General features: G+C 39.9%; 1 protein-coding gene across 3 annotated transcripts; it reads right to left on the bottom strand.

Moving 5' to 3' along the window:
* Window positions 1-14,147, bottom strand: LOC18424394 (RNA-binding protein-like RNA recognition motif protein). Of its 3 annotated transcripts, none has more exons than XM_006828981.4 (4): window positions 13,946-14,147; window positions 1,404-1,477; window positions 1,157-1,283; window positions 1-705 (listed from the first exon to the last, which is right to left on the bottom strand). In XM_006828981.4, the coding sequence occupies exons 1-4, from the start codon at window positions 13,967-13,969 to the stop codon at window positions 445-447; spliced, it is 486 nt and encodes a 161-aa protein (XP_006829044.1). In that variant the 5' UTR covers window positions 13,970-14,147; the 3' UTR covers window positions 1-444. The 3 variants fall into 3 exon arrangements, with proteins under 3 accessions (XP_006829044.1, XP_088702067.1, XP_088702068.1); XM_088845941.1 differs by having other exon boundaries at window positions 1-761; window positions 13,946-14,143; XM_088845942.1 differs by having other exon boundaries at window positions 1-716; window positions 13,946-14,143.
* Between the last annotated feature and the right edge of the window lie 4,347 nt (window positions 14,148-18,494).

Below are 18,494 nucleotides of genomic sequence, written 5' to 3'. Positions count from 1 at the left end.
TGGTCCCACCGAAACCACACAAATTTATACAAGTGGAAATAAAAATTTAAATCAAAATTAAGGCATATACAAAAGTAGCCTCAAATTATTTACATGGACATTCATCTTAAAAAACAATTGTCTAATTACCCTTCCATTACTGCCTCTATTGTTTCTTTTCAATAAATATAACTAAAAAAAATGGAACAAAAAATTAGCAATACTCTGAGTTCCAACTAGATAGGGAAATTCTGTAATTGAATTACTCTACCAAATTAGAGAGGATTTTGCAGTTCAGCAAGAGATAATCAGTGTTCTTTGAGCTAAAAAGAAACTAAAATTTTCTGGAACTTTCTAAAAATCATGAGAGAGAGAGTGTGTGTGTGTGTTTGCACAATGGCTACATATCATACATTCAACATAATCCCTTGGCTTCATTTTGGTCACCTTTTCCCAGGGATTGTGTCATAAAGTCTGTCTCGGCTTTTTATTTTTCTTCTCATCCTCTAAAGACCGAAGCTTGTTCTTTATTGCCATAATTACAGAGCTCCGGCTAACCTCTTTGCCAGAAGAGCTACTGGAAGTTGGGTGCTTCGAGTCTCCGGGTACCCCCGACACAGCCTTTGTGGAATCAAACAGTACAAGCTTTTCACTGGCCAACCGAACCACCAATGGGCGCCCAAAAGCAGGTCTCCCGTTCATAGTCTCCTTGGCCTTCACAGCATCCTGCACCCTCACTTTTCCAATACAAGAATCAGCGAGCCTGAGTGAGCATCATGGTCCTAAATTGCGCCATTTATTTGAAAGCACCAATAAAGCAATAAAAAAACATCATATTTTAGTGGCATGTAAGACTTTTTTCGGGAATTTTAGTTACATTATGTTTTTTGTCCCTTGTATTTTTGACTTTTTACAACAATTTTTTTAGAGAAATAAAATTTGAAATTGAATGCAAAGGTTAAGTTGGAAAAAAAAACTACAAATAAGCTTATAAAAAGTCTTGAGTCAAAGCAAAGGTAGGAATACTTGGGTCTCTCAAATCCCTACTTTCCAAAGAAATTCTCAAGAATATCCAATCCTTTGAAAACCATTACCACAAACATACCCAGAAAAAAGAGACTTTGTACCATAAGTAGCACATGAACAAGGATTCAAATGAAGTAAGAAAAGGGCTCACCTCTTTACAACTGTACTGGATGAAGGCATAGCCACGTGGCTCTCCACGCCGGGGGCCACGAGTGTGCCACAAGAAGTCTTCCGAGACAATGTTTCCAAAAGGAGAGAACATCTTTATCAACTGACACCTGACCAAAGCAACAAACACCAGGTGCACAATGTCATCCACAGAAAAAATCCTTTTATTCAACAGTTTACTTCAGATTGAAAAACTGATTGTGGAAAAAATAGATCAAAATGGCACTCACTCTGTTACTCTTTGGTCGAGGTTACCAATGTATAGCCTGCTCTCGCAGTTCTCATCACTCACACCATTTGTTTCCTGCAGATATTGCAAAAGTTCCGAGATATAGACAACAAAACCTGTGAATAACCAATTCAAATCTTTGGCCTTTTTACAAGTAACAACACCATTTAGCCATGAACACAACATATTATACGAATCAAATGCAGTAGAGTTAACCAGTAATAACAATTTCCTCTTTATATTTTCCTAGAGTCCAATTTCTAGTCACAAGATACTTTTTTTTTCTTCTTTTCTGTCTTTTTTACTTGCCCAATCCAATTGTGAACATTAAATGCATCATTTACAGTGATACCAATCACATAAACGCACATGTGATATTTGAAAGCATCAATACGTTCTAGCATCTTCTATCCATGTGTCAACATTAAAGACGCTACATGCGGGCATTAAGCATTTCTGGTTTTTTACACTATACACCCATAAGAAACCAGATGCCCCTCTGTGTTGTAAAAACACAAAGTGCTTCCTGAAGACTAATTGACAGGAAGTACAACAGAAATGAATAAAGGCACTAGTGTTAAGCATGTTCAAGAAATCAAAACAACTTATGGATCTGCAAAATTGAATGCTCTTATTCTAATCAAGCAACCATATCCTTGAAACACAATTTTCCTCTCATATAAAAGATACCACCGAATTTAATAATAAAAACTCATAAATGAGAATATCTCCGAAAGACCAGAAACCTGATACAAGTACACCATCAGTGGCCCAAACACAACTTGGAAGTAGGATACAATGAAATGCTCTGGCTCTGGGCAGTGGTCACAGACATTGAATAATTTGTTCTGTTATTGAAAATGGTGCCCTAATAATGAGTTTGAGAATGAAAACGAAAAGAGATGCATTAGCTCCATATGAGATGTTGCAAGTCAATCCTCTCTCTCTAACATTTCCTCTCCTCCCTGACTAATCATATCGAACAAAGGAGATGCTATATCAAGGTCCTCGTCATCCCAATCAACCGTCCAAGATAAAGGCATACAGTACTCCCATCGCACTTCCCCTATGGACCAAGCACATGGATCAAACGGCACTAAGTTGACTGCATCATGAGCCCAGTCACCTCCCCCTCCCTCAAGAAGAAGCAGATGGGGTGATGCCATTTATGCCCAAACAGAAGGTCCCCATAAGCATTGATCCCAGCTGTACAGGTTGCCTCAGGAACGGCTGCGATCTTGGAAAATCACATGACTCACACACTATAACAGAGACCATCTCGGCATATATCTCCCACCTCTTCTTCTCTTTACCCCATTTTCTGCCTCTTCCTCTCTCCCTATCCTGCTGCCAGTCCCTCTCCCCCACTTTTCTCACAACTTTCTTTTCCCCTGTGAGTTTCCTTCTGCCTCTCTCAGTCCACATCCAACCCCTTTGGTCTTCATGTCTCTCTTTCCCCTCCTCTCCCAGCCCCCCCTCTCAGCCCTTCTCCCCTCCCTCCCCCTTGCAAGTTCTAATTTTCTTTTCTCCCCTATCTCTAGTCCCCTGCCCCCTGAATCCCCTCTCCCCCTTCACATGCATTGCATAGATTTCGGAGCCACGCCCCCTTTGCACATCTTAGAAGGGCCCTGACCAAGAGACAACACAGCAGACAACCAAATCCTCAGACTTTGAGGCAAAGTCCTTTTGCTCCACCGACCCAGAGGAAATCGTGACAATCGATCGTGCCCACGCCAAAGGAAACATCGCCAACCTCCTGATAGCTATAGGGTTCGAACTCGAAGGACCTATGGGAGAATTAATTGAGGAGTTTAAGAAAAATGCTATGAGGAAAGGTAAGGGATCCCATGAGTTCATAAGCTTATGAAGCAGCATTTCTTATGAGAAGGCTAGGAGCTCCACCAGGATGATGCAACACCCGAGTTCTTGCTCCTAGGAAGAGCTGCCCAAAAGTCGTTCCATGCAACATATCTGCTTCCGCAACCTCCCACCAAATGAAGATTTCCATATGGAGTATTAGGGGTCTCGCAACCCACATAAAAGATCAGCTGTGCTTCACTTTCTTCATCTTTCACTCCTGACCTTCTGCCAGTTTTAGAAATCAAAATCTGACTGTCCTAGTCTTGCCCAAGTCCACAACATTTGGGGAGGCATGCTTTGCAAATGGTCGGCCCTCCCCAACCCAAGGGGCCCCAAAGGAATTTGGTCATCTGGAACCCAATTATTTGTTCAGAATCAGATCATGGTTAGGTACCTACTCAGTTTCAGTAAGCCTCAAATGTCTCTCTGATAGACCACGGTGGAACTTCAAAGACATCTATGGCCCCAACTGCCCAAATCTCAAACAAGATTTCAGGGCTAAATTAGATTTTATTTATGCTATGCTGCCTACCCCTTGTTACGTAGGATATGACTTCAATGCAACCAGATGGTCAGCGAGTGTGTTTGGGTTCTTCGATTTCATCTACTAGAACAGGCTTATAAATCTGCTCCTCTCAGGAGCTTCTTTTACTTGGTTGAACCAAGCTCAGAACCCTATAAGGACCACAATAGACAGGTTCCTAACTTCCCATAAATGGGAACACTGTTTCCCTGGGATTCACTCCAGAACCCTCCGTGAGACTGCCTCGGGACACACGCCCATCTTGCTAGACACAGAGTCAGTCAATCGGTAAACCACTCTGATTCGAGTTGTCCCAGCTTGACAGGAATGAGCTGCTCCAACTGACGACTCAGTGATGGCCCTCCTCCTTGGTCTGTAGAATCTTGGAAAACTTCAGATGTTAAAGGGTTGTCTGAAACAATGGAGTTACCGTCAGTTTGCTAACATCTGAGTGAAGGACAATCTCCCTTGAGGTTAAGGGCTAGATCTTATCGAGCGAACACAATCTCTGTCTCAGGGAGAGAGAAACAGGCGAGAGGAGCTCAAGAATGAACTTCGGAAAAGTCTTCAAACAGGAGGACCTTCACTGGTTTCAACGATCAAGGTTAAGCGTTCGAGTAAGGGAGAACGAAACTTTGCTTTCTTTCACAAAATTGCCAACTTTAAGTGAATAGCCAACACAACTAGCAAAATTATTACCGAATCCAGAGAGTTATCAACCTTTTCTTTCAAAATTTGTTCTCTCAGCTAGGACCTAGGCCTAGAGTGAACATCCTCCAATTCTAATTGATCTGGGGTGAACATGGAGTGTGGCTTGAGGGCCCATTTTCAGATGTCAAAATTAAAAGGGAAATCTCATACATGGGGCAACTCCAGACCACTTCCTGGTGGCTCTCTTCCACCAATTCTCTAAACCAAGGGCCTTCGTCGGGATTGTCAAATCCTAGATGGTGCCCTAATAACTTATGACTGTTTGCATTCAAGATATCAATACAAAAGCCTGGATGTAGTGCTTAAACTAGACTGAGAGAAGCCCATGATCAAGTTGATGGGGAGCTGTTCGACCAAATCCAGTCTAGCATGGGTTTCAGTCAAAAATGGGGATCTTGGATACTCTGGGTACATTCCCTCGGCTCCTTCCTTAGAGATAAATGGCAGTCCCCATGGCTAATGCCAGGTCTCCAGGGGACTTCTGCAAGAGAATCCTCTTTCTCCTTACCTTTTTGTGATTGCATTGCAGCATTCAGTGTCTCAATCTCTAATTTGTATACCCATGGTTTTGCCCGAGGATTCCAACCCTCAAGCGGGAGGGCCCTCAAATATCTCACCTCCAATATGCAAACTCTACATTGCTGTTTAGCAACGCTACCTTGCAGCAGGTGGACAACTTGTGGTTGTATTTACTTTTTTTGAAGTGGAAATTAATATGTCCAAGACAAAACTCATGGGGGATGAGGATCACCTCACCCATAGTGGCTGAACTGGCAAAGAGAATGGGCTGCATTGTTCATACCCTCCCAAGCAAGTACCTGGGATTAACCCAATGAATAGGGAAACCGAAAAATACCTTTGGGATGGCATGGTGATGGTGGAGAGGTTCAAGTGGAAATTGGGTTTGGAACGGACATTTTCTAGCTCTAATGGGGAGTATAACTCTGACCAAAGCAACATTGTCCAATATCCTTTGGTTTCAAATGTCCCTCTTTAAGATGCTGATGTCAATCATCAGTAGAGTAGAGTGCATAGTGGGGGATTTCCTTTGTCAAGAGCCAGTAAGAGGAAAAGATCTCACCTAGCTGAGCGGGAAAGAGTCTGTAAGTCCAAGAGAGATGGAATTCTTGGCACTAGACCACTCAAGGACATGAACACAGCCCTAATGGAAAAGTGGTGGTGGAGATTCACTGTCCAAGAGGAATCTGAAAAAGATATGGTCTTGATGCTTCGGTTGGTTGCCTAAAGGTCGGAAGCCTGGATATGCACTGCATCAGTGCAACCACTTTTTCGTATACATATGATTTAAAGCAAAAACAAGGGATAATATCTGCTTTGGGAGAGACCAGTGGATTGAAGATAGAGTTAGAAACCATGCTGCCCAACCATGAATAGTGGTCTCAAACCAAGATTGTCGCATCTCAGACTCTCACAGCATCCTATGGGGCACACAGTCTGAGAACCAAGATTCCGCATGGACCTCACAGATCAAGAAGCTCATGAACTCAAAGCATTCCTATCCCTACTCAACTCCCATTTCATTCCCAGACATGATCGGGATCAAATGGAGTGGAAGCCTGCTAAATCAGGTCAATTTTCAGTGGCATCCTTTTATGACCAACTCATACCAAGCTCACCAACTTTGACAGAGGCAAGCAAAGCCTGGTTCACCCCTGGTCCCCCAAAACTAGGCCTTCTGCTGGTTGATAATCCATAAGAAAACATGAACTGTGGACCTTCTTCAGATAAGAGGCATGCACATAGCTAGCTATTGCATTATAGTGTGAGGAGTCAGCCAACCACCTCTTTTAATGTGACTGGACCTCCCAACTTTGGCCCTTACTTCTAAGGGCTATTTGGCACTGCATGGGTCCACACGATGGATTCCAACGGAGTCAGATGTCATTAAACTCAACTTTGATGGCTACTCCCTTGGCAACCCAAGATGGGTTCGTACAAAGGGTGCTTTTAGGAACAGTACAAGTGTACAACATCCATATTTATTTCTTTGGTACTTCTTAGGCCCAGTTGGCCTTAAGTTGTAGTTGACCTTTTATAGGGCTCTTCTTTTTTGTTATTTCCTTCTTTTTCTTTTTTCTTTTTTCTTTTATTGTTTGTGGGGGTGGGGGGTTCTTTTTTTTTTGTTTTTTTTTGGGGGGATGGGGGGGCCGGAGAGTGGGTGTTGGTGGAGATTGTAAGAACGTCATTAATTGAGCCAAAAAGAAATCACCCTGCACATGGTTTTTAGAGGATGTTTTTGAGGAAATCGCCGTTGTCAATAGACTCCTATGAATTGCCTTTTGTCACACTTGGAGAGAGGTCAGTGACATCGCTGCTGCCTTGGAAAGGAGGGTGCTGCCTGTACTACTCTTGTCACTTTGCCCCTAACTAAAACTGGTTTAAACACTGGAACGCAAAACCCAGTTATCATTATTGTGCCACTGGTTTTCCCCAAGTCTCTTCCCCTCTCTCCCTCTTCCCCATTCCCTCTTCTCCTTCCCACCTCCCCCAACCACTACCACAGCTTTTGAGGGCCAAACAATCTAGTATTTTGATTTTTATATAATATTTAACAGATTTGACATTCCTTCAAAAAAGAAAAAACAGCTCCATGCATTATACAAAAAAATTATACCATTGTACATACACTGATTCACAAGCACATAAAAGCTAATCATGCAATTGGGTCTGCTAAAAAGGATTTTTATTCAATGCATACAATTGAAATGCGTAAGGTGAACAATGGATATCGACTAGGCAAATTCCAACTATAAGATAAAATTCATCTCTTCCAAGAACTGAAATGAAAAGCTGGAGAACCGACATTCATTCTTTAGCAAGGTGACCTTAACGTAATCTTTTTGCACTTTTTCTCTCACAAATTGGCAAAAGTTCTACCTTTGGTTTTCACATAAAAAAATGAATTTCATGTGGTTTGGACTTCATCAAAATTATCAAAAAAAAAAAAAACATGCCAATTTCTATATGATATGAAGTTTCTAGATGCTTCCCATGGCACATGAATTAAGGGCATGTTTGGATGCCACTCCAAACAATGGTTTAGAGGGCCAAACCATGGATTAAAAAAAATGTTTGTTTAACCATCTAGGCATGTATGCACGCCCATGTCACGTAGAAAAAGAGGTCTGAACCTCCTTTTCTTTTCATCCATAAAATGACTAAGCGCTCTCCCTCTGATCAACATATCTATCTCTCTAAGAATCTCACTCTCTCTCTATCTCTCTCTCACAAACACACACTCACACTCGCTCTCGAAATAGCCCTCTAATTAAGTCATCATCATTATCATTTTAGCCTTTTCCCAATTAATTGGGGTTGGCTACATGACTCCTGGTTCTCCATTCTGCTCTAGTAAAGGCCATATCCTCAATGAGGCCATAAGTCCCCGTATCTTTTCGGACTACTTCCAACCACATCCTTTTGGGCCTACCCCTTGTCTTTTTCAGTCCTTCCACTTGAACAAATTCGCACCTCCTAACAGGTGTTGTACTTGGTCGGCACCACACATGGCCAGCCCACCTAAGTCTACTCTCTCTCATTTTATCACCTATTGGTGTCACGCCTAAATTCTCTTGAATAGATTCATTGCGAATTCTATGTCTTGCCACACATCCATCTCAACATCCTCATCTCCGCTACACTCATTCTATGGGTATATTGTTTTTTGTCTGCCCAACATTCCGCCTAATTAAGTAATAGATGCAAAATCGAAATCCAAATTCTAGAAAAGATGAGCATATATGAATCTTGGAACCAGAGTACTAGAAGAGAACTACCTCCATGTCAAAACCCTAAGGTAGAAAACAACAAATTGTAAACCCCAAGCCTGAAATCAAAGACTTAGTGTGCATGTAAACCCCAGCCATGGAAAGCCAGATGTCAAAGAGGCCGAAGGTGTCTAGTCACCAAGCTCGGTCAGTAGGTCTATGCCCGCACATTGAAGGGCTAATGACAAGGTGAGATGGGATTGTTTTTGTTAAGATTCTGGTTTTTTTCCTGAAAAATTTAAAAGGTGCAAAAGGAAATAGAAGGAGGGACCATGTGGCTCCCCCTAGAGGGAGAAAGAGGGTGTTGACTATGAGGCTGAAGTAGATTTTAAGTGGGTTATTAGTTTATTACTCTTTGAGGCAGTGTTGAGTGTGTGTCCATGATGAGGTTGAGGCGTCAAGAGTGAAAAGAGTAAGGAGTTGCCTGGTTTAAATACATTTCATACCTATACTTAAAGGGGTTTCTTTTCTAGGGATTGAATAATGAGTGTTGGTATGCAAGACTTGGACAAGAGAGTGAGAGATTGGGGGTGGGGGTGGGGGTGGGGGGGGGGAGGAGGGGGTGAACATTTTTGAAACTCTCCCAACTTACCATCTTCAAAGAGCATGGGAGGGAAAAGACGATGATGAAGCCCTAAACCCTAAAAAAAATAACACTCTAAGGTTAAATGAATTTATGCTTATATTACATCAAGCCCAAAGTCCTAGGCTGCTAAGAAATAAAAGAAAAGGAAAGGAACCCTTGATCTGGAAGATAAACTATCATAAGAAAGTATGCCTATAACCACGAAAGAATGAAAACTAGGATTATATGCAATAGTACATCTGGAAGAATATAAGTGTACTGAATGCAATCTTGTCTGCAGCACACTAGAATGCTGAGAAGAACCGCTCTCCCATTGCGAGAGTTAGGTGGAGTAAGCCACAAACAAAACAAACCAACAAAATAGATAAGGACATGGTTTCTATGAGTCATAGGACTTGAGTCCCTCTTAAAAATCCATTTTTGAGATGGATTTAAGAACTAAATTTTATGGAATATATAATATCTAATATGGAGATCATGAATATGTGAAAATAAATAAATTTTAAAATTAAAATGATAATTTCATGAAGAAAATATGTAGACCATTGGTTTTAACTTTTTTTTAGAGGGACCACACATATGCGTTGATCTTTAAGATGGATATTTTATACCTTGGGGGATGCAAATGTAGAAATGTGTCCCCCGATGCATACAACACTTTTCCAAAAGATAAATATCACATGACATAGATTCAAGAAAAGAAGAAACCGAAAAAAAAGACATGAAAAAAAAGGTAATCAAATGAATTGAGGGAAAAATATATTTGTGTTGGATTGGATTCATAGCAAGAACCAAAGATTAAAATAACATATAAGATCAATACCGTGCCACAAAACATCCATAAATCAATAACAAGTGAAACTCAGAGAAGTAATACCATGCAAATAAGCTTGGAATGACAAAAAGAAAAAAGAACAAGTAACCTAGCCCTCAATCAAAGCCCTAGCCCCAAGATATGATGCTCATAAAGTAGGCAGCATACATGGATCCATCTGGAAGGCAAAGCAGTGAAGACAAATAGAGTCTCTAGAACCAAATGCCTTTCTTCAGTTCATCTTGAAGCCCTAGACCCTAACTCTAGCTAAAAGGCAGAGGTCTCAGGTGGTTTTAAAGCAAGAAGTGTAACATTAGGTTTTTATTCCTGTTTCTTTGTCTCTCACTCGCTTTTTTTTTGGTTTTTAAAGAGGGGGGGGGGGGGGTGGGTTCATGTAGAGAGAAGAGTCCAATGCTTGAGAGGGAGGCAGAGGTTTCAGACAATGCAAGAATTTCAGTGAATAGGGAGAGTTTCAAAATTTCAGTGAGTTCCACTTTTTTTCAGTGAATTTAGGCGAGTTTTGATTGCAGGCAGCTAAACACTACTAAACCATACTGATTTGTATGCAGTATATTAATGGCAATCTGCAAAAAGAACATGTGGATTCAATTTCATTTGGAGCCAAACATGCCCTAAACAAAACAAAGTCAGTCACACAAGCAATAGCAGCTTCAGCAATAGACAGAGAAACAATATTCCTGTTTTTATTTTTCCAGGCCGCAAGACCACTTTCTGAATATGTACTACATATCCAAAACGATGGGCTGGGCTCCTGGACCAATCAATACTTCGAGAGCAAAAACTGAAATGATGTCCTGAGAATGTGACAGACAAATAGGGTTTTTTGGGATTTATTTCAAGTAAATTCAAACCCATGAAGGCATAAGCTACACCACGATCAAGCATCTTTGGATTTTGTAAAATCAGAAGCGCGACCTAATTGAGCTACAACAACCCGTTCCCATGAACAAGGAATGAAACATACGCCTGCCACGATCAAAGTAAAGGAAAGTACCATTAGAACAAAGGAATGTCACCAAAGAAGATGTAATCTCTTTGGTTGGAGGGTGGGTGGAATATAATTCAAACCAAGGACATTAGAGTCCAGAGGTAATGATCACATGGATGCTTTTGACGATAGAAATAAGAGGAATTAGTCACAAAGAAGATGAAACGCCTCCTCAGTTGATAAACTAGGTGCATTTATCGGAGGCTTGTGGAGAACCTCCCTTGTCTCTTAATAGTTTTCTTAAGACCTAACGGAAAGTGTTTTAGCATGCATATGATGTGAGAGGAAATATATTGCATATAAATATGACGTGTTTACTTAATTTTGTATGCAATCTGAACAAACAACATTCCAAAGTTTATATCAAAAGCATACCTATCAAATCAAATCTGACCAAAAATTAGATCAAGAGAGGTTGTTTCTTTTAACATCCACATAAAATCCATCATAGCCGCACCATGAAAAAGAGTTAGCTGGATGAGGAACTACAGGAAGAGCTTCCTAGGTTCTTAGCTCTTCATGTCGTTCGATCCTTGGGAGATTTTAAACTTGACAGCTAGTTCCCAGCTGCTTCTTAGTATCCAGTTCCACAACATCCAAATTCCATCAGCACTCATTGCACTTTCGACACATCCAACTTTGTTTTTCCCCGACTTCACCTCTTAAGGAAGCTTCTAACCAATCATGCTTCATCTCGTGGAAGAGCATCACAAAGCATGATTATCTGTAGTCCAATCTCTGATATCCTTAGGAATACAGTACAATGGACATAGGAGTACGATCAACAAAGGAGATGGAAATGTCTGTTGCCCATCATACATTATTTACCAAACTATAATCCTTTCATCCCTATTCCCTAACAAATATCCACATCATGACCCCAATACTCTATCATAAATGCAGAAAAAGAACACTCAAAAAAGAAATACTTCTTGATTGGCATATTTCATTAGAAAGATTGCAAAAAACATAAAATTGGAAGATACAAATTGGAGATTGGGTTGAAATGTCAATACAAAGTACTTGATCTCACTTAAAATCCCACTTTCTCCCGCCTTTAATGGATGCATGAATATTCATGACAAAATAGCCAAATTTGTTCCTGTTGTTTTGACATTTGTATCCATTTGTGCCTTTATAACATAGGTCTTAGACCCATGCCAATGGGAGCCATAGTAAGGCATGAGCTCCCACCCAAGCTAAGTTAGAGCAAACCCCAGGCGAGGGCAGCAGTGCACACCGCAATATGCGGGGAGCATGTCAGTCACAAATTGCTACTCAATTGTGGTGGAGGCAGGTAGTGAAATGCCCCAAAATTCTTTTTTGACCAGTGCCCAGCCAATGATGGAGTCTCTATTATGCTCCTACTTGATGCAAAATGAGCAAGTTCCAAGAGTTGAACAAATACTCAACTGAGATTGGAAGCAACCCAAAGGACGCCAACACATTGCAAAAGAATGGAGCACATCACAAGGTCAGCCCGTGTTGAAGGTTGTCCACATTAACAATCACAACCAAGCAAGTGAGCAAACCAAGGTGAGCTCTTAGTAAAGCAGGAAAGTTGCATGCTAGTCAAAAGGATGGTGCACCAGCTGAGCAGATGAGGGTGCAAACAAACCCATCAATGCCCCAAGGCTACTGTAACTCCAAATCATTTCATCCTTCCTAGAATACCATAAATTTCAATAAAGATTGAATTCATAAAATCTATGAGGTTGCAAAGCAATTGAATCTTCATCATCCACATGACGGCAGGTTAGTGGGAACCAGGTCACTTTCTTTCCGTGTGTTCATAACAATCAATAATATGGTATGAGGGTCAATCAACAAAAGATCTAGAAAGTTTGAAGAAAGGGAAGAAGAGAAATGTCAGGCGCCTTGCCATAATCAAATGTGCTCCCCATCTCCAAAAGAGAAAACTATTACTACGAACATAAAACTTATTCTCCACAGTCCACATCATTCAAAGCTCTCCATATACCAGACATATTGAAGCTCTTCAGGGGTTTCCTGGCCCAAACACAAGATACAACTCTATATTCAAAGCCTATGATATTTTTCCAAAGGTTGTCTCCTTTTTCCCTAAAGAGCTTAAGCAATCTTCCTAATAATGCAAAATTGGCCTCCTTGAGCTTTCAAATATCAAGACCAATGATATTCTCAGGGAGCCAGGCATATGACCATCAGACATGATGGAACTTATGGCCTTTGTGAGTATACTGCCAAATGAATTGGGTGTGATCAATACATGAGAGATGCCACCTGATATCTTGAATAAAAATATCAAATAAAATGACAGAACGAAATTTGAATTCCACCACATGGCCTATGTATACGATGGCCTATCTCCTCTTGAAGCACTCATGATTATACCAAGTTTTTTTCATTTTTCTCTTCTACGTAACCCTTAATCTTGTTTCTAATGGATACCCATTGATTATTTTTGTTTTAGGAGAATGTTAACTAATGGATACCCATTGATTACAGTTCTCCTATGCAATAATCAATATGATGGCTTCACAATTCGAACCTAACCAACAGTACAATCCACTATCTCATCTCATGAGCAATATTCACAAATTAAACTACCCCACTATAGCAAAAACAACATCCTTAATAGTTCTACTGATAACCATCTCACACAAGAAGAATAATTAAATCATCAAGCATGTTCTGCTTCAGACACTGATATATTTGAAGTTTTACTGGTCTAAAACAAACCCCACAAGTCGCCAAATATGATGCACATGTCTCATTTTTTCTGCTTGCACTTGCAAAGACATATTAGCGGGCAGGAGATATCACGCTGGGTATACTCCCTTGGAGCAAGAAAGAAAAGTTCAGTTTTCTCCGCTAGTTTCATTTGATCACCCTCACCAATTATCATATGAGAGAGAGAGATCAGTATGGTTTTCCAAATGCCGAATTGGATTGATGATCACAAAAAAAAACGTGAACAAAATCCAACGAAAGTGATTATTTATTGGAATTATGAAAACCTCACATGGATTGATGGATGTAAGTGAACCCCACATCGAGAAATACTTCATTTCTGAACCCTAAACCCCAAATTCCATTGCAGATAAAACAGAAAATCAAATTAAAGACAAATCTTCAAGCTAAATTAATAATGCAACAACGCACATCACAAGAACCAACAATAAAACAAAAACAAAAATCATATTACAAGATGAACTAAAATCTCGATCGACATGGGTACATCGGAAACCCTAAAAAGGAGAAGAGACTTACCGTAGTGGAGGGTAGAGGCGTCATTTGCAGGTATAGAGAGATTTGAAGCACAGGTTCTCCGAAGACAAAATGGAACTTGAGGCGTCCTTTATTTTGCGAGGGAATCCCGCTTAGATTATATGTTGGAAAATGGTTTGATAGGGCTGCAGCCCTATTTAAATAAGTAAAGCCTCATCTCATAACTGATCGAAAGTTACCATTCAAACGTTGGAAAATCGATCATCTCGGCTTAAACATCATGGTTATTAAGAAAAATTAGGATTTTAAGCTCTAAAAATAGTGTGTATTATAACAACTTATCTAGACCGTTTATGTTGCCATAAAAAGAAGAGTTCATAGACTTCTGATTCAGGGGCAAGGGAGGTCTGAGGATCGGGCTCTGTAGCTTTTTTGGGGTTAGACTCTGTAGGAGCTTCTGAAGGTACCTGGATTTTATGGGATCATTTAATTTTGTAGTCATTTTGTTCTGTTTGTAAAGAAAGATGTTTGCTTGTTGGTTTCAATGGACCCTCCTCAGAGTTCACATGGGGCCTTTTGAATATCTATGGACCAAACTTACCCGCTTTGAAGGAATCTTTTATTAATGAGATGATTGAATTAATTCAGGATTTTTATTATCCTTTATGCTTGGGAGGAGACTTTAATTTGATCAGATGACCGGATGAATCGATGTCTCGACCTCCTTTAAATTTGTCAGTCAAAGGTGTCCTTGGTGGAGTTGAAATTGACTATCTTTTCTCTTGTTGGTGATAAGGCATCGGGCCCTAATGGTTTTTCCATCATCTTCTTTCAAAGGTTTTGGGATCTGACTATAGGGAACCGCTTCAGATGGTTAAAGAGTTTTGTGATCGTGGGGAGATGTTTTAAGCAATAGCTCAAATGATTCACACTCCATTACTATAGAAATGGAGAGAAAGAGAGAGTTTCTATTTGGTTTAGGAAGAAAGGCATCGACCACGTAATTATGAGATTTAAACACGTATTCCATTTCATACTTTTAATATGACTCAACAAATTATAAACCCACAATAGTCAAGAAAACATATTGATTTCAATTTTAACTTGGTTTGCAATTACAAGTTTTGAGACATATTATTAAGAAATAATATTAACTCTTTTGTTATGGTGATATATCAAAGGGAAAATATCTTCATACCCTTTATTTTTAAGTTTCATTTTACAATAAACCAAAAGGTTTTAAAAGATATATTGGGGCATTAAAATTGTAGATTTTATTTCTTCTAATCCCCTGAGCTAATTTAAAAAAAAATTTAGGGCAAACAAATCTAAAAAGACATGTCTTTTCTAAAAGCTATCCTCCCAAACTTCTAGAGAGAGAAGGGCTTCATGGGTGAGAGGTTATCGAGAGGAGAGAGAGAGAGGTGTTTGGAAAAACATGGGAAGAGAGAGAGAGTGAGAGAGACGTAAAAAGATTTAAACATGTTTTTTAGGCCAAACAAATCTAAAAAGATATGTCTTTTCTAAATGTCATCCTCCCAAACTTCTAGAGAGAGAGAAGGGCTTTATGGGTGAGAGCTTACCGAGAGGAGAGAGAGAGGTGTTTGGAGAAACATGGGAGGAGAGAGAATAAGAGAGACATAGGAAGAGAGAAAGAGAAAAGTTTGGGATATATAAGTGAAGAGAGAAATGATTGGGTTTAAAAATAGCATGTCTTTCTCACATTTGTTTAGGTTAAAAAATGGGTTTAAAGTGGCCAGGGGGTTAGAAGATATCTTTTGAAACTTTGGGTTTATCAAGAAATGAAACTTCAAAATAGGGGATATGGAGATATTTTTCCTATATCAAAATATGAAATAAAGTTCATAATAATAGTAATACTAATAATTGAAACTTTGGGGTGGAATTAGGAGATTAAAATGTCATCAATTTTCTTTATAAATCTTCTCCATATAACTATAAAAAATGAATAAACAGTTCAAACTGAGTTGACGGTTCAAAAGTTCTAGGGTGATTCAAACACTGCTACCTAGAACTTGTTCAACAATTAAATCAAACACAGTACCTAGAACTTCCTTAACATTTCAGCAGTTTATCAAATACAGTACCCCATAACTTATTTAAGCCTTCAAGAAGAAAATATTTAACTTTTTAGAAGTTTTAAAAACATTCAACTTTCCAGAAGACATCTTTCAAAAAAACAAATATGCCTTAAGAGAGCTTGTATTCAAATATTTGATATAGTGAAACATAAACTCAATGGAAGTGTGGTCCTTTGTGCACCAAGATAGACAAATGTTATTTGTTGATACTCAGACTTAGCTTGACGTGCTAGACCAGTCAAGTTGGAAAATCCTTATTGGCTAGGCATAGAACAAAATCGATGAGGATTTGCATGGTCATCCCTTGATGAAGTCTGAGTTGCTTAGGAGAGTGAGCCAAGGGACTGTGTGGCTTTGGGTGTGATGGTAGGCCTTTAGAAATGAGGGCCAAAGCCTTATCACTGAACCATCACACGATATATAATATGATAACCATATCGAGAAAGCGAGTCACCATTGAAAGTGAAGCGAATCACCATGGAGGGTGAAGTATGTACATATGCGAGAGATTACTGTTTGATGGTATTTTTGACATACTTGTATCCCCGATGCAAATAAAATAGAAACCAGTGGCAACTTAAGCCCTCATGTACAAAAATACATGTGGACTATAGAAGCCCTAATCAAATAAGCCCTATTTTTCCAAAGCCTTGATAATGATGCCAGATCGGCCCTACATTAGTCACATGGGTCACTCGTGGAAATACAAAACCGCCCCTCAAGTTTCATTCAGTTCTGTTGCAAATCAAATAAAACAAGTAGAAATCAGTTTTCGGCCTAAGCCCCAAATATATCTACGATACACCATAGTCGATATTCTACTCAGAGGCTTCCAGCGACCATGGGACAACCACCGTTGGAATCGAAAGGCCGAAAACAATTGCCACAACAAATTTCAGCTCAATCCGACCTTCTTAAGTCGTACTTTCCATAAAAGGCGAGGATATTTACTATTCACGGATGACCACTTGAGCCAGTTACTATATATAGTAAATGTGCTTTCCAAGGGCGGGATGGGTTTTGTGATGCTCATAACTCCCTCACCTTGAATGCAATGGTCCCCAAATACGGGTATGTCGTTCCCCTCACTTAGACCTATGATTTGGTGGGTGGCACGCACCGTGAGATGAGCCGAACATGGAGAAATTGAAGAGAGAAGTTCCTTCGAAAAGTGACCCAAAATACATCAATTTCTAGCAACATGTGTGCTCATTCTAATGACCATAACTTGAGATTTTGGGCACCAATGGATTAAAAAATCGGTCCATTGCGACCATAGCTCGAAGTGCTTTGTTTTGAATGCTCTTGGACTCGAAATGAGGACACAAAAGGCATCATATGAAGGCTAGAAAGAAATCGCATTTTTTGGTGCCTGAATTCCACTTTTCGACAACCTTCAAAATTGTTAAAGTGATCAAATGAATACCAAATCATAGGATTTTTATCACAAAATGATCCTAATGACTTCCCCAACAATTTGTGATGAAAAGAATGACAAAAAACAAGGCAAAACAAGCATGGTTCAAGCAAGAAGAAATTAATTTTATGTGTTTTGGCTGGAATTTCAAAACATAGTCAAAAATCCATTTCAAACTTATTAATAGGTATCAAAATGATCCCCTCGGCGAGCTCAACGCTTCTACATTGTTTGATCACTTAGAAAGTTGCTAGAAGATGCCAAAAGAAGGCCTGAAGCATGGCTATGGCAAAAGGCCCCTTTTTAAGTGATGGTTTTGCCATTTCCATGTTTGTAACCAAGGGTAATCTAGTTATTTTTCTTAAAAACAGGATTTATCGGTTAAATCTTTTTATTATAATTTTTAGCAATCTTTGTGAGTTTTTAGCTTCCACCAATGTTTGAGGGGGCTCATATATAAACCCTTTTTTTCATTTGTAACCCTAACCAAGTTAATGAAGGGAGGGATGTTAGCTTGAGTTTTGTGTGTGTGTCGCGACTCTTTTCACTTGAGAGAGAGGAGAGAGAATACTTTGCACCCTTGAAAGCTTACCCCTAGAACTCTTCACTTCCACTTTTTAACTCCCCACTCCGTACTTAGAACGTACCACTCCCAACTCCCATATTCCATAACTACTCCTATAGTCCCTAGACCGTCAACCCTATACTCCACCTTAATGAATAATCCCCATTTAGGTTCATGCTCCCTAGACTACTAAAACCACAAGCCTTAGACCATAACCCCATTTTTAACCTCCCATAGACCCTAGCTAACCCAAGTCCACTCCACTTAGCCCCAGTCCTTGGTGCCAAGGTCCAAGCCACCTTCAAGGAGGGACCAAGGCAAATCGAACCGGACCAAGGAACCAAGGCAACCCCAAGCAACCTTCAAGGAGAAACCAAGGCAACTCGGAACAGACCTAGCAACCAAGGCAATTCGGCTCATTGCTAGGTACTCGATCCCCTTCTCCCTCTCTATCTTAATTTTTTCTCTTACTCTATCTTAAAACTCTCTCCTTCTCTCTCTTAAATT

The sequence above is a fragment of the Amborella trichopoda genome, chromosome 9 (assembly GCF_054954075.1).
Source record: "Amborella trichopoda isolate Santa Cruz 75 chromosome 9, AtrichopodaSantaCruz75HAP2 v2.0, whole genome shotgun sequence".
In the NCBI taxonomy this organism is placed as follows: domain Eukaryota; kingdom Viridiplantae; phylum Streptophyta; class Magnoliopsida; order Amborellales; family Amborellaceae; genus Amborella; species Amborella trichopoda.
This window is presented reverse-complemented; position numbering and strand designations above follow the sequence as displayed.